The sequence below is a fragment of the Belonocnema kinseyi genome, chromosome 2, assembly GCF_010883055.1.
Source record: "Belonocnema kinseyi isolate 2016_QV_RU_SX_M_011 chromosome 2, B_treatae_v1, whole genome shotgun sequence".
NCBI classification, from domain to species: Eukaryota; Metazoa; Arthropoda; class Insecta; order Hymenoptera; family Cynipidae; genus Belonocnema; species Belonocnema kinseyi.
In genome coordinates, this window is record NC_046658.1 from 86034782 (window position 1) to 86051511 (window position 16730).

The following is a 16730-nucleotide window of genomic DNA, read 5'->3' on the forward strand; positions in this document are numbered from 1 at the left end:
TTGACATTTTATGAACTGTGTTACAAAGTTACACTTTTTTGTTAAAAATTCAACTGTTTTGTTAAAAATTCAACTGTTTTGTTAAAAATTCATATTTTGACGTTGAAAAATTTTTCATTCAAAATTTTAGGAAAATCAGTCAGGTCAAAAGAGGTTTGACAATTTGTCTCTTGGTAAAAATATGACCTTTAGGCAAAAATACAGTTATGTAATTGTAAATCAACTAGGCAGTGGAAAATTCGTCTTGTTTGGTTGCATTTAACTGTTTTGGATTAAAAAATTAAAATCTATTTCGTGGTTGGAATAAGCTCCTCATTTTTAGTTAAAAATGACCTTTTTTCTAGAAAAATCACATTTTCATTTTGAAAATCGTCGCTTAAGAAGCAACACCGCCTAACCCACTTTTCCTGAAAGTGAGTTAGGCGGTGTTGCTTCTTAAGCGACGAAATGCGTTTGTTTTACCGAAAATTCATTTCTTTGGTTTAAACTTCGACAGTTTTGTTAAAAAATTATTATTTTTTTGAATGAAAAATAATTTTTATACTGTAAATTTAACTTTTTATTTTTTCGTGGAAAAGTAATGTATTTTCTTGAAAATTCTTTTTCGTTTGTAGAAAATGAATCTTTTTGGTCAAAATTTCGACCAATTGGTTAAAATTCAACAATTTCTTTAAAAGCTCAACTATTTTCTGGAAAATTAAATTATTTCCGTGAAAATTAAAGTATTTTGTTAAAAAAAATTTTTCTTTAATCGAAAATTCAACTGTTTTGTCAGGGAATTTTAAAAATTAAGTTTTTCGGGGACCCTGCTTAAATTTTCTTCAGATAAAACAAACATTTATTTATAGGCTAGCGCTATAAAGTTCAAGAGGGCGTGAAAAAATATGGAAAATATGGATTTTGTCCATTTTGTTTTATATCCAGAATAATCACATAACCTATGGCCATTCATTTTTATGACGACATAATCAAGATAGAAGGTGTACCAAAAATAACATCTATCACATATAATTTTTTTCTTTTCCAGTTTTTGCATTCATTCTTGAATTTTCTAATTCCTTCTGACATGTTTCTTGTCCACAGACAAAAAACCATTCCCCCCTTATGCTGACTATGCAGGATTTTATCTTGTATTTTAATGTATTATTGTCGATGCTTGAATTACTTTTTTGATCTTCCTTCCTTCTGAAACTATTACAATTTTGACCTGGAAAATTAAGAAAATTCTATTTAGAAAATATCAAAGTGGTCCAGTATGTTTACGATTCTCGTGGAAAATTGTACATGCCAAAACCTCATTTTTATTAATTAAGTTAAACCTTTACTTCATCAAACATATTCCATAAGTTAATTGTCTGAAATGAAAAACTCTAAACTCTTTCAAAGAAAGATATTGTATTTCAAAAGGCAAATTTCATATAATGATTTAATGTCAATTTGAGTTGGAATAAAAATTAAACAGATAATTAAAAATTTAGGAAAGCATTACAAAAGTTTATATTACAATTCTTTTTATTTCAGTAAAAAATAGACGAAAATCGAAAATGCATAAAGAAAAATCAGTTTAATTACCATAATATATTTGCATACATAATCATACAGTCTAATATTTATATTTCTAACAAATCTAACAAAATATAATTACAAGTTATAAAAAATTTCTTTCCTTTGGTAGCACTTGATGACAAAACAGAAGTCGATAAAGTAAAACTAATTTTTGTCGAATTTACTTAAAAAGTTGTAGATTATTTTCCAATATAATATCTACGATCCACATGCTTTGCGAATATATGTTTCATTAAATTATCTTTGTGTCTCGATCTGTGGGAGCAATATTTGCAGTGGAACATTGGATCCACATTGCATTCGTATTTACGATGTCTTAACAAACCTTGTCTCCATTTATACGTTTTTCCACAGGTTGTACAGGAATATTTCCCATCAAGTGAACCGAGCCTCCTGGTGACTGAAAAAAGAAATTTTTTCAGTATTTATTTCCTGATGAGAAATAAAAATGATACTTTATTAAAGACACAAAGCCCCGTGGTTGAACCTATTGAATTGAAACTTTTGACAAATATATCTTGATTCGATACGATGCATTTTATCTTTCTTTCATTCTTTTCGAATGTTCAATCATTGGAATCGACCTCCTTTGTATTATTAATAATTATCTAAAAATGGGGACATCAGAATATAAAAAATTTGTAATCAAAATATTAGTATAAAAACGACTATCAATAAGTATACATTTGCATATTTTGAGGAAATTAATTTATTAAACAAAATTAGCTTCGGTATAAATAAAGGTTGATTATCTACTTGCGCTTCTAATGAGACACAAAAAATCATTTTTTTTCGTAACCTATCACTCCAGCTTTAGATGTTGAGAATTTCAGGATTGCCAATAAATTTGCATTTTTATAAATAGTGATAAAGAATAATACATTTTCAAAATGTATTCAAGTAATAATATCAATTAAACCTCCCGAAGGATGTTAAAATATAAATAATTTTTAAATAACTCTTAGATTATATAATACTTGCAATGAGCATTTTTGGTAACTCTGAAATCCTTAAGAAACAATTATTTCGTGATTCTTTTTATTCCGTACAAAAAACGTCTTTTCCAGGGTGATGAGTTCGAATATGTTGGTACAAATTCCCGCGTTGCTTAGTCCGTCTGCTGCAGTACGGACACCTACAAAAATTATATATTAATAATATAATAATATAATAGGTGGTGGCCCTGCGGACTTAACCTAAAAAATTATTAGTGAATAAAATCGCTTCTGACAACGAGCATTTGAGATACTGCATTCTTGTTGTATTCTAGAAAATGAAGCTGCATTGGGATGAAACAAGAATGCAGTATTTTAAATTCTCCTTGTCGGGCGCGAATCTATTAACTCATGAACTTTTAGGTTAAGTTCGCAGGACCGCCACCTTTCAGATTGTGTTTAAAGTTTAAGGTTCGCCTTTTAAAACTATCTTAGGACGAACAAAAAATCAAGTTTAAGCGAGAGATAAAAGACATCAAAGTAAAGGCACCGAATTAATTTGTAAACAGAATAAACACTAACATCGAAAAATATTTATTCGGCTAGCGCAAGTGACTCTAACAGCCACTGATGACCTTGGAACGCGGTAACACTAACTGCACATGGACTTAGATATTTTAGAAAACGGTTTAAATGTTTATGGAATTCCACGTCGAATGAAAGCTAGTAGAGATATTTCTCACTTTTTGGAGAGGAATAGCACGTGAGAATTAAAAAAAAGCAAGATGTCTTTGAATTTGTACCTCCACATAACACCTTGAATTGAACACATTCTTTGACACAGGAAAGTTGTGAAAAAGAATATGAAATTTACAGGACGCAATATTCGAAATCTTATCTTTAATTTAGGCCAATAAAACATAATAAATCTTAACGACTCTCCGAGATATGAGTAAAACTAGACGCAAATACGTTTGGATATTTTTATTCATCTTAGGAACAGATTTAGCTTTTTTCAAGTTTTATTGGAAAAAATCAAAAATAAGATTTCACGATCTCCTTTCTGTGAATTTCAGACTTTTTCCAAAACTTTCCTAAGATATAGCACAAGTGGAATTTGAGGTACTAATTTCGAGATCTCCATTTCGTCGGATCCTACGTTGGATGCTGGCTCGTCTCCGACATCGGAATATTAAATAAAGATCTTAAAATCGTTCTAAATATTAATAAAAAAGTATTTTAAAGTCTCAGTGATTTTTAGTACCGCTAAAGGTAACTGTTTAGATAATTTCCGATGATAGTGTATGTATATACAGTGAAACTCGAAGACTGTGCCGATTTTTGGGACTGGCTTTTGTGGGGAAAAAATTCGAGAGAGTTCCGCTTCGGATGTAAACGCTTTTGTTTTATTCACGCCTAAGTGATCACCGCATGCTCGCCGCAGCTCCTTGCGGCGCGGCGTCAATTCTCGTACGGGATATATCCGGGGGCGTTATATCCGAGTTTGACTGCATTTATAATTTATAATTTATTAATCACACCTGAAACGGGGTTCTTTTCCACATTCGTGCCTGGTGTGTCTCTGAAGAGTAGTCCGATGTTGATACTGTTTTCCACACCGATCACATCGAAATGGAAATTGAATGCTTCTTTTTCCAACCCAGATGTCTCCCAAACCTTTTAACAAAGGCAAGGTTGGATAGTCTCGCAAGTTTTTCGACAACTCGTTTATGACTCTTCCTGTGGATAAAAAATAAAATAAATATTATCTGCTCTAAAGGAAATTGATTCGTTTCTCTAACGCTCAAATTCTAAATAAATTTCGAAAGTGAGTGATTTAACTAATGACATCAAGTTTATTCGTGAGACGATGTATAAAATATTTGTAACATAAGATAACAAAGATATAGTGTCAGTATACATTATTTTAACAAAGTGTGTCTATGACATAAATTAATTTGTTTTTGTGATTTCTCTTAATGTGTTTTTTAACATTCACTTTTTGTTTGGCATTATATGCCATACAATATGGGCATTTAAATCGAGGCATCACTCCACATTCGTATCGCAAATGACGTTGAAGGTTGCCTATTGAACTGTAAACTTTGCCACATTTTTGACAGATGCAATCTTTCCAGGCTGAAGCCCTTTTTCTGTAGGCCTGTTGAGTGGTATCGTATTTTACGAGTTGATATTGTCCTCCGAATTCTTCTGAAAACAGATTTATTTGCAATTAAAAGCAACTTTTTTCAAATTTCATTTTAACGTCATATTAGGAAAACAGAAGACTCATTAAAGAGACGATAGTAAGCAAAGAAAGACTGATGAATTATTGAGAATGTTGTACATATATGCAAATGATAACTAAATGACAAATGAGATATTTTCCTATTATTATGCATAAAGTATATACAATAAATCTTAGGTGAAAAAAATTTAACAATCTCAACGTCTGAAAAAAATCTGAAATCTGAAAAAAATTATATCCGTTATTGAAATGGACACGCTTGTAAATAAATTATTCATGATTAATAAGCGATTAATGTACTTTTTTGAGGACATTAACAGTTTATTGACAAATTATCAATATTTTGGAATCACTCATCAATATTACAATTCTGAAAAATTAGGAGTAACAATTCATTAAAATCTTCTCATTTGTAACTAAATATAATTTTTTTGGTGATAAATCAATTAACTTTTAAAACTCTTTCAAAACTTAACGTAAAAACGTACCATTATTTTACAATTCATGTTTTTTGTATTAGATTAAGTACATAAGCATTTTGACCGCGGTGACGAGTTCTGACATGAGCCAAGACATTAGATGACTGTTTTGAAAGGAATAAACAATACGGGCAGGAAAATTTTGGGGGTTGACCACATTCGTATTTTAAGTGTCTATTCATATTGCCCTTGACAGCAAAACTTCGTCCACATTTTGGACAATTGAAGGGTTTGTGAGGTACGTTGACTGAAGAAATTAGAGTTTCTGATGGAGAATAGTGATCTGCAGTTCTTCGGCCTGCCGTCATTTTTTTTCTGGCTGTCTTTACGTCAATATTTGATGACACTGACTGCAAAACGTAGTTTAGGTCCATTGAGGGCATCACAAAACCTGAAATTTCAAGAAGAATCGGTTACTATTAAAAACGAAAATCTCTATTTCAAAACTCATGACATGCTACGTAACGAATGGACAGTGCTGACAGAAACTATTATGTTTTAATGTATTGCATTTTTATTTCAATGCAGTAAAAGCGGTATTTTTATTAGCATTATCCAGGTGCGAAATCTGAATTAACTTAGCTTAGATAAAGAAGAATTCATTAATCGTCAAGCATGGTTTTTAAAACTTTTCATTACATTATTTGCTGATCAATGATGTTTATAAAATTTTACTTGTCTTAGGAGGCGTGGCACTTTTTTAGATTAAAATATAAAAGTTACCTTTCCAGCTTTTCTGAAGTACTATTCCTTTACGCGATTCACTTTTTTCCTGAAAATCATTTTGAAACCACAAAAATAATCAATTCGAATAAAATACAGGAAGTTAAATGAAAAATGACCTTTCTGATTATATATTTATAGACAGTATCAATAGGACAAGACATATATTTTTTTATATTTAATAGTTAATAACATCAGTCAATTTACATTGTTATTCGACTATTTTTTCAACAGAACAGTAATTAATTCTAAAATTATGTTATAATATTCGCAAACTAAAATTCAGAACCATGCTGATGCCCATTCTCAACAAAAAACCATATATGATTTTTTGAATTTTTCAGTGTAACAAAATCATCGAAAATAAAACATATGGATTATTACACTCGATTTCACAGAAAGCAGTCGCAAAATATTAATTTTCTTGAGTGAAAAAAATTGTTGTTAAGTCGACCAAACTCAAATAAACCAAATTTTACTAATCAGCAGTTTTTGTTGTGTTAATTACTTTTTTTTTCGAATGCATATTTTGTTTAATGCACACGGCCCATATGGCGTAGCATGTTACCCTTCAGCTTAAATTTCATTTGGCAATATTCACATTGAAACTTAGGAGGCACGCCACATTCATATTTTAGGTGAGAATCTAAACTGTATTTTGTTACATAGGTTCGCGAACATTTTTGGCATTTATACTTCTTTTCCTGAAGGTCCTTTCTTATATTGACAGAACCCAAAGTCCAAAATCCAAAATCGGTTACGGACTCATTGGAAGATCTTGTCACGGGATTTAGGTACTCCTTTCGACCTGGGGGGAAAAAATTAGAATTTGGAATGAGATAATATTTTAATATTTCATGTGCTTATATTTATCGTGTTATACTTGCACTACATTTCTAACAGGAATATACTTGATGTTAATTGTCGAACAACTGGAAATAAAAATAAAGTTTCTAGAAAGCAAAAATGTTATATTCGTTTATTAACATGGAATCAAGCACAATGTTTTTTTCAATAGTGTTTAAATTGGTAAATATAATCGATTTATCCTAGCCTAATTTAGCCTAACCAAATAACTATCTGGATAAAATAAAACAAACAATATAGTAATGTTGACAAATTAAGTTCATAGATGTCCATGAAAAAATATTTATAAGTTAATGAAAACTAGTTTCTGACTGAAACATTTAAACAATCGATGTAACGTGAACAAATATAAAATTTTCTAAAAATAAATTTGCGAGACATCAACAATCGTCGAATACAGAGGTTTGTTTTATTGATTAGAATATCAGGTAATAGAGAAATATCCTTCCGAAACTAGAAAAACTCATGACTTTATCTTACAGCAAATTTCTCTTTGTGTCAAAAGGATATCCACGGGATTATTAGTCACTTATGCTTATAGAATTACATATGATGACGTGACATGATATGCTGCATCAAGTGACTTTTTCGTTTTGTTTTATGATCGCAAATATCGCAAAAAAATTGTGGTTTGACTGCTGTGTGTTCTAAACGTTTATGTTGATTCAAAGCACTCAAAGAAGAATAACTTCGAGAACATTGGTCGCAATTATGCCTAATTTCCGAAGTCTTTCTGTTTGTTTTCAGATGTACACGATCTACATGGCAGCGAATATAACTTTTCTGTTTAAATCGCTTACCGCAAAAGAGACATGTAAACTGTGGAGTGACTTCGCACTCGAATTTTGTATGGTTAGCCAAATGATGTTTCCGTTTATAGGATCGAGCACACTTCAAGCATTTGTAGTTTTTTTCCTGTTTTTGCTTTGATTCTTGAATTTTGGTCTTTTTTTTCGCAGGGGCCATCTCGTGAGCAGCTCGCACTTTTAATTGATATTTTCGGTTAGCTTTCCAAGAATTGCCTTGCTCTGTAAATAGAACAAAATACTATTTAAAGCTTTATGATTAAGTTTTTTTCTATAGAAATCCATGAACATGAAGTTTGACCTTCAAAGATTTTTTCCTTGAGTTTGAATTTTTCTGCATTTTGATTATCAAATCCGCAAGTCAAAAACTCACTTTCATATTGAAACACGTTGCTGCTTTGGTAAAGAACACCTGGTCGCCCTATTGATATTTCTATTGCTTTCTTCGAATCTCTTCTTGAATCTGAAAAAATCAGGTAAGTCTCAGCTAGAAATTCGATATTGGTTAGATATTTGGTTTATTATCCTGAAAGTTACAACTATAGAAAACAGAAAGATAATGACGTAAATTGGTATAAATTTTGTAATTAAATTAAAGTTATTATGTTAAGTTTGAATTGAACAGAATATTTTTGGGGATGTAAAACGTTCGTTTACTGTAACAAAAATCCTTTCATTTTCAATAAACATAAGAAAAAATATTTTTTTAAATAGTAAACGAAAAGCTTCAGCATGCTTATTTTCATATATTAAAAAATTAGTTCTATAATCATACATTTTAATTAGTAAAATTAGATGATGCGGTATAGGGATTTATGAGGGATGCACGCCAACTAACGAGGAGAACTCGTAAGATGTGCGTCGCCGATACGACTGGAACTTCAGAGGGTGAAAGTACATCCAAATTCATTAGGTGCGTATTTTCTCTTTCGATCTAATTCTAAAACCTGGATATCTCGGATACTAAAACCTATTGAATCAAAAGAAAAAATACACACCTCGTGGATTTTCAATTCCTTTTACCCTATGAAGTCCCACTCGAATCAGCGATGCACATATTGCGACCCCATCTTGAATTTTAAACGAGATCATATTTTTACGTACCGGTCTTCAGCAAGCAAAAGGTGAGCCATAGGCAAGTGCAAACATTATTTTCTGTGTTGTTTAAATGTAACTATAGTATTGAAACAATTTAATTAGAAATTCCTTAATTACTTAAGATTCTAATTCAGATGCATGTCATTTATGTGTCGATTAAGATCACTTTTCCCTTTAAATGATTTTAAGCAGAATGGGCAAAATAATTTGTAAATGCCATTGGCATTCATTTTTTTTCACTCTGCAATCATCGTTTATAACTATAGCTTCGTGTACATATGTCACATCTGTGCTTCTTTTCCGGTCTCTGTTTTGAATCTCGAATATTTGAATGACTTTTGTCCAGAACCATCTGAACCAAGTGAACTTACTTGTATGTAAATACCACTCGCTTGATATAAAAATTAGAAGAAAATGTTATTTGGATTTGTTTCAGAGATTACTTTTAAAGAAAGTTACTGTGAATATAAAGTTTTACCTTCAATCATTTCTTTCTTGATTTACAAGGTTTGATTTGGGACGTATTCAACTGGACAAATCAAAGCCTGGAGACCTGCGTGTTTTTTCTGGTGTTTTGAAACCTCAACTTCATTTTTTTTAAGTGCTTTCGTTTTATCCTTTTCTCGTAACTCTTATGTCAATATTTGCCTTGCTTAAAATTGAACTGACGAATCATGCTGTTAATTTGCATACAATTTGTAACTATACAAGAAAATTTTGTAATTGTTTACTTCAATGAATTTTCCAAAGTTTGGAGTAAAAGGTTCGAAAAACTTTGGAAAATCTTCTTTTTACTCTTAAAGTAAAATATCATTCGAGGGAGGATCAGACTTTGAGATGCAGATGAGGAATATAATTTCGAAAATATTCGTTAATCCTATTATCAAGGTCAATTCGAAAAATCCGTTCTTAAATTGACAAAAATAGACATTATGGGTAGTTTTCCGACCTGAAAAAATGTTATGGTTTGACAGAACTTCTCCTTTACTTTTTCTAACTCGAAAAATTACAATTTTAAGAAAAAACTTTTATAAACATTTATAATTTATTAACAAAACAAAATTGATTTAACAGATTACAATTTTAATCTTAATTATAGCCCATTTTAATTAAAACTAATCTAATATTTCAAATGAACTAACAACTAGAGAAATTCATTACAATAATTGAAATCTATTAATCTATTAATATTTATATTTTAGTTTTTTTATCAGTTGGATAAGGGGTAGGGTGTGACAAAATTTCCGCCTTCCCTTGTCCAGCTTGAAAAATGACCATTTTTAATTTTAAAAAAGATTTGATTAATATTTACAATTTAGTAAGAAAACTAAATTTATTTAACATATTGTAATGTTAATGTTAATTATAGCAATTTTCGATATTCTAATCTTTCAAATTAATCAAGAATTAGTGAACTTCAACAAATAATTCAAATCTATTAATATTTAACATTGACCAAATCATTGATCGATATTCAAATTTCTTTCAATATGCCACTTTTTTATATGGTTTCCTTCTGAAAGATTAGAAAAAATGTTGATTATTTTTGTGTTTTTTTTTTAAAGAAAAATACAAATGTATTGTAAAAAAATAATTAAATGGAGTTTAAAGTAAAAGTAATTCCGCGGAAAATCCAAAGCATTGAAGAAAATCAGTCATTCAAAAAACATAATTGTTATTTTTGTGTTTTTTAATAAAAATACTAATATTTTTAGTTCTCCCCCAACCGATATTTTAATTTTGTGCTTAAAACAAGCTTTTGCAAAGCGTTTCAAACCATTTGCAATATATTCCAAAATTCTGAAAAGTCATCAAAGTAAATAATTTCCGAAGATTCAAATCCTATTATACTTTCTAAATTATTTGAGGCAAAATTCCAAAATAATTTATCATTTATGCAAAAAGAAGTTAAGAAACTATCAAATCTACACATTCTAAATCTTCAAAAAAGCGTTTTGAAGGTTAAAAAAAACACGCGATAAGAAATGTTTAGAGACAAAAAAGACTAAGAAATTGGATAATTTTCGGAATAAGTAAACCCTTCTTGCGAAAAGACAATTATTTCACATCGATGTGTGTAGTTCACGTTTATTATTCATTTAACAATTAAAATTTTTAACCATATAAGTTTCTAAATGGCGTGTAAGTATACTTAAGTTCAAGTGAAAACTGAAGTTTTATTTCATGACAATATATGAATTTCGATATAGTAATTACTAAATCTAGCGGTTTACATGAATGCGCATTTAATTAGATAGTATGAAGAGAAATAATGTGGCTCAACAAGTGATCTTTGCGTTTAGATTTATAATCGCATGTATCGCAAGCGAATTGTGGTTTGACTACTGCGTGTTCTAAACGTTTATGTCGAGCTAAATCATATTGCCAAATGTAACTTCGAGAACATTTGTCGCAATTATGCTTCTTTTCCAATGTCTTTGAGTTTGTTTTCTGATGCACTCGAACTATATGTTTATTCATGTGAGTTTTTCGTTTAAATAGTTTTTCGCAAAAATTACATTTAAACTGTGGAACGACGCCACATTCGAATTTTTGATGACTGTACAAACTTTCTTTCTGATTATAGCTTCGGGCACACTTTTTACACTTGTACTTCTCTACCGGGTTTGGATTCTGAATTTTCGTTTTCCTTTGCCTCCGAACTTTGTTGCCTCTAACTTTTTTTGTCTCTTGATCTGCAAATTAATCGAAATTTTTATTTGGCATTTTGTATATCATAGTTTAAGTTAAGATATTCTGTTTGCAAACTCGTTCATACCTTGGATGATATCTTGCTTAATATCCAAAGTTTCATCAGTGTCGTATTCAATTAAAGTCTTGACAATAGGATTATCTTTAAAAGGAAGATTGAGCTCTTCCCTCTCTTGAGTCAAAAACACAGTTTTAAATGCCATAAAGTGATCGCAGTGAAGAGCAGAATATGGTTCAGCATCTCGTCCCCCTCTTGATTTCTTCGACTTATTCTCGGAATGTTTTGCGTTGCCTAGAAAATTATAACGTGAAAAGTTAAAATTAGTTATTTTCGATTATTTTAATCCTTAACCTACAGCAGATATCGACTTAATTAATAACCCATGCACGATCATATTACATTACCCAATGGCGTTAGAGAAAAATTTTATGAATTTAATTTATTCATCTTTTATTCCTAATGAGGTTCAAGTTTTCTCCAAAAAAAAAAAATACATGGACGAACAGATTTTCTAAATCTTTGAGAAGCATTTCTAAGATGATTCGAAGAAGAAGCGATCTATGAGAAACTTAATAGATTAAAGAAGAACTGAAGGGCACATAAATATCACGGCTTACGGCTACTCTTCAATGAATTTTTATGATTTGTCGGAAAATTGTAGTTTATATTCTTGAAGGAAAAGCTTTTTTCTGAAGTGTTCGTACCAAGCTATCGTCCAAGAAGAGGTAGGACGCGGTCGGTGATTCGTAATTTCATTAAATACAACCTATCCTTAATTGTTTCATTCCTGAAAAGAAGCATTATGTACAATCTTTGTTTTAAACTAATTAACTAGGATTTAATATGATGTTTAAATAAAACCAAATTTGTTAACGAATGTAATAATTTTATTTATTTCCGGGATAAGGCGTGAATCCTTTTTGCTAACACTGTTTTTTGAAATCGATGTCTCTACGTAATTTTGTGATTAGTTTCAGGATGAATATGGTTGAAAACTTACATTTCTAAAAGTAGTGTAAATAACTTTAAATTAAACAAAAAATTATAAAAAACTAACAACAATAACCAAGTATTGTGATAATAGTTAATAAATAGTACTAGAAGCCTGCAGCTACGCTTATTTAATTACAAAGCATGATGCGAAGTGATATGTTGTAAAAAATAGTTTTTCGTTTTATAGTTGGTAATATCAAAAATGAGTTGTGTCAAGGTAAATCACATCGTCAAATGTAGATTCTAGAAAATTGGTCACATTTATTCCATAAATTTGACGACTTTGAGCTTGATTTTTGACGCATGAAATCATGTGCCTAGATATATGACCTTTCCGTTTAAATAGTTTGTCGCAGAATTTGCATCTGAATTGTGGCATGACGCCGCATTCAAATTTTTGATGATAATTCATATGCGATTTCTTTTTATATGTTCGAGTACACTTTTCACATTTGTATTTTTTTTCTTTTTCGACCCTTGATTCCTGAATTCTTCGCTTATTCTGGCCAAGCATTTTGTTGTTAACAGTCAAAATATTATCTTCTCTTATGCCAGCAGTAACCAATTTTGAAAAATATTTTGAATCACGTTTTTGGCCTTCAACCTCTTCCACCTCTTGATCTGAAAGTTTACCAAAATGTAATTTGCATTTTTGTATTTGATAGTATTATTTAAGACATTTAATTGCAACAATCATACATTTTTCATTCGAATGAGTTCTATCAGAAGAAAGATTGCGCTCTTCCCTCGGATAACTCCAAAAAATAGTTTCAAATTCCAAGAAGTTACTGGAATGAAGAGCAGAATATGGTCCATCATGTGGTCTTCTTATTGGTTTCTTCGATGCACTCCCGAAATACTTGGCGTTACTTGGCACAATCCGTTGATCTAGAAAATTATAAGGTGAAAGATACAATTAGTACTTTTCGATTATTCTGATCCTTATCATATAACTTTGAATAATTACTTCATTGTTTTATTCCTGAAAATTAAAAATTACATTTTCGTCCATTTTCGTGCATAATTTACATCGTAACTGTGACACGACACCGTATTCGACGGAGCAGTTAAGTATATAACATTAATGAAAAAAGAAACATTTTTTTTCTGAATATAAATTCGAGAAAATTTTAGTCTTGCAAATAATGCATAAAAATTAATCAAAGAGTTAAATTAAAACAGTTTTTCAGTATTGTTTAAAATATACATTAAGAAAGAGTGGGCAAATACTTTTGCCTTCAAATGAAATCTATACCTAAACGTAACGAACAAAACTGATTTTAAGCAAATAATTGATAAATTCAAGCAGTTTGCAGCGACGCACATTTAATTACTTACACGGAAAGTTAGAGATGTGCGTCGCCGATTCGACTAAGACTGGATTCGGCACTATATATCCTGGATGCCACGTGAATTTCCATGTACTTTTACTCTGTGAAGTCCCAATAGAATCAGCAACGCACATCTCGTAACCTCTCCTTGTTAGTGCACTCGGAAAAAATTTTCTTGAACTAAACAAACTTATTTCTTGGAAACCAGATAATTTTCTGAGTCTATGAACTGATGTGATATGCCGAAACAAGGGATCTTTGCATATAATTTTGTGATCACAAATATCACCAATAAATTGTGGTTTGGCCCCTGTATGTTATATACGTTTATGTTGACTTAAATCATTTGACCAAGCGTAAATTCGAGAATTTTGGTCGCAATAATGCCTCGTATTCGATGACTGTAGGCTTTTTTTTAGATGCACAAGATTTACGTGGCGAAGCATGATACATTTCCGTTTGAATCGTTTACTATAGAATTGAAATTTGAATTTGTATGTCTTTTCCACCACCAGTTTTGATGCTTAAATTTCCTGCTTCATTTTACTCTCCAGCTTATCTTTTACAGTCAAAATATCATCTTCTCTTATATCTACAGTACAAAATTTTGACCAGTAATTTGTATTGTATTATTGGCCTGTAGACACTTTTTCTGAAAATTTCACAAAGCATAATTACACTTTTTATTTCATGGACTTAGTTGATATATTTTTATTGCCTTGGATGATTTCTTCCTAGAATTCTAAAGAATCTTCAATGCTGTATTTAATAATAAAAGAATATGTTTCACTATCAGGTCTTCCCATCGATTTCTTAAACTCACTTTCCGAATTCTTGGTGTTATCTAAAAAATTGTAATGTGAAAGTGAAATTCGTAATTTGCGCTGATTTTAATCCTTATTCTATAGAAGATCTAGATTTGATTAATAACGTATAACACAAGCACATTGCGTTCTTTAATGTTAACTGAGAAATATATTTTGTAAATTGGATTCTTCCGTTTTCTATTTTTTTAGAAAATATAACTTTTCCCACGAAAAAAAGAGAAAAACGAATTTGCTAAATCTTCGAAAAGAATTTTGAAGATGACTCGAAGAATAGTTGATCTGTAATATCATTATTGAATAAAAATAAAAATCATTTGATTCCTGAAAAGAAGAGTTATAAGAAATTATAATCTTAAGCTAACGAAATAGGACTTCATCTCATAGTCAAATTAAGGAAAAATTTGCAGCGAATGGGAGGAATATATTTATTTACGGACTACGTCAACTTTAAAAAAATTTAATTTATTTATTTCAAGTAAGTTCCTGAGCCTCGAGAGCTCTGTTTAAAAACAAATTTAGAGAGTATTTATATAAATATTACTCTTCCAGTTAGCAGTTTAAGTACTATTATGCTACTATCTTATGTTAAGTTATTACAATATGTAGAGTTTTAAACCTACTAGTATTAGTCTTTTGAATCTAATTTTTATTTTTTTAGCGAAGAACTATTTCTGTTCATAATATTGATTAAAATCCAGTGCGCTATCTTCCATAAGATATCATTATCACTAATAAATATGGAAAGTATTAGATGTATTGTAATTTTGGTATCTCTAGCAATACTTTCTTATCAAAAAGCTTGGACTACACTTTTTAAGTCCTTTCAGTCTCTAAATTTTCGAAAATATACAATTCTAAATCATGGATAGTTTACAATAATACCCGCCTTTTGATATAATAATTCGCTAACGACTGGTGGTATGCACTTATGTAACATTTTAAATGGTTTTTTTTTCATTCGAGATTTCCTACAATCTCTTGAAAATGATTTCTACATCGTTGTCGATCAATTTAAATACATTAAGTTTTCTTTTAAGAATATAAAAAAAGTTTCTTTTATTGCATAAAATATAAAGCAATAGTATTAATGCAGTAAACGAATAAACAATACTATCATTATTTAAGAATAAGCAATCAAACTTAACAAATCTAATGAAATAATTCTTGATTTATACCTTTTAATTATTATATCTTTTCCGAAATAAATAATTTATAATAAACAACTCAATGCTTGAAAATAGTAATTTAATATGCTTAATGCTGATTTCCGTGCAGATATCAGCATTAGGAATATCCTAAGGACAAAAGTTTAGCCTATTAAATTATTTGAGATGACGCAATGTAATATGATGCGACAAGTCAACTTTTTGTTTCGTTGTATAGGAACAATAATCGCAAAAAAATTTTGGCTTGACTGCACCGTGTTGTAAACGTTTATGTCGAGTTAAATCATTGGGCCAAATGTAACTTCGCGAACATTTGTCGCAAAAATACCTAATATTCTTTGTCTGTAAATTTTTTTTCAGATGTACAAAATCCACGTGGCTACGAATAGCATTTCTCCGCTTAAATCTTTTGCTGCAGAATTGACATTGGAACTGTGGAATGACGTCGCATTCGTATTTTTGATGACTACTCAAACTTCTTTTCTGGGCATAGCTTCGAGCACACTTTTTACATTTGTATTTCTTTTCCTGTTTTGATTCCTGAATTTTCTGCTTCTTTTGGGTTTGCTTTTTTTTGGGAGCCAATATTTCATCTCCTTTTACATGTACCGTACACAATTTGGACTCATACCTTTGTTTACTCTTTTTTTGTAGAATCTCTTGATCTGAAAATTTAACCACATTTAATTCGGAACTTTTTATTTCATAGTTTTAGTTGAATAATTTGATTGCATTAATATCATACCATGGATGCCTTCTTCCTTTGTTTCGACCGATTTATCATTTTTGCATACATTCATGCAAGTTAAAGTGTCAGTATCCGAATTATTGTCAAAAAATTTGGCAGAAGTTGTACAAGAATATGGCCCACTAAATGGTTTTCCTGTTGGTTTGTTCGATTTACGCTGGGGGTGTTGATCTAGAACAGAACAACGTGAAAGTTAAAATTATGCATTTCCGATTATGGTTTCCATTTCC

The 16730-nt window shown here is 30.3% G+C and overlaps 2 protein-coding genes across 2 annotated transcripts in view; both read right to left on the bottom strand.

Annotated features, from left to right (window-relative positions):
• Positions 1–1745: 1745 nt before the first annotated feature.
• Positions 1746–13893, bottom strand: LOC117182859 (zinc finger protein 780B-like). The gene is made up of 8 exons (XM_033375969.1): positions 13767–13893; positions 13128–13316; positions 11502–11726; positions 11242–11418; positions 7998–8087; positions 5383–5619; positions 4041–4241; positions 1746–1966 (listed from the first exon to the last, which is right to left on the bottom strand). Exons 1-8 carry the CDS (start codon positions 13891–13893, stop codon positions 1746–1748), a joined length of 1467 nt encoding a protein of 488 aa, XP_033231860.1.
• Positions 13894–15151: 1258 nt separating this feature from the next.
• Positions 15152–16730, bottom strand: part of LOC117167170 (zinc finger protein 85-like) — a 1741-nt gene continuing 162 nt past the window's right edge. Inside the window, exons 2-3 of the mRNA XM_033351896.1 lie at positions 16498–16671; positions 15152–16417 (exon numbers count right to left, since the gene is read on the bottom strand). Coding sequence (XP_033207787.1) covers positions 15909–16417; positions 16498–16552 — 564 coding nt within the window. The 5' untranslated portion in view covers positions 16553–16671 and the 3' untranslated portion in view covers positions 15152–15908. The remainder of the gene's footprint in view (positions 16418–16497; positions 16672–16730) is intronic.

Coding starts and splice junctions, on each gene's coding strand:
- LOC117182859 (XM_033375969.1), bottom strand. CDS start 13,893: ATGTGCGTTGCTGATTCTATTGGGACTTCACAGAGTAAAAGTACATGG. Junction 11,419..11,501: donor TAAGCAAGATATCATCCAAG/GTATGAACGAGT, acceptor ATTAATTTGCAG/ATCAAGAGACAAAAAAAGTT. Junction 8,088..11,241: donor CGTCGTTCCACAGTTTAAAT/GTAATTTTTGCG, acceptor TGATTTTTTCAG/ATTCAAGAAGAGATTCGAAG.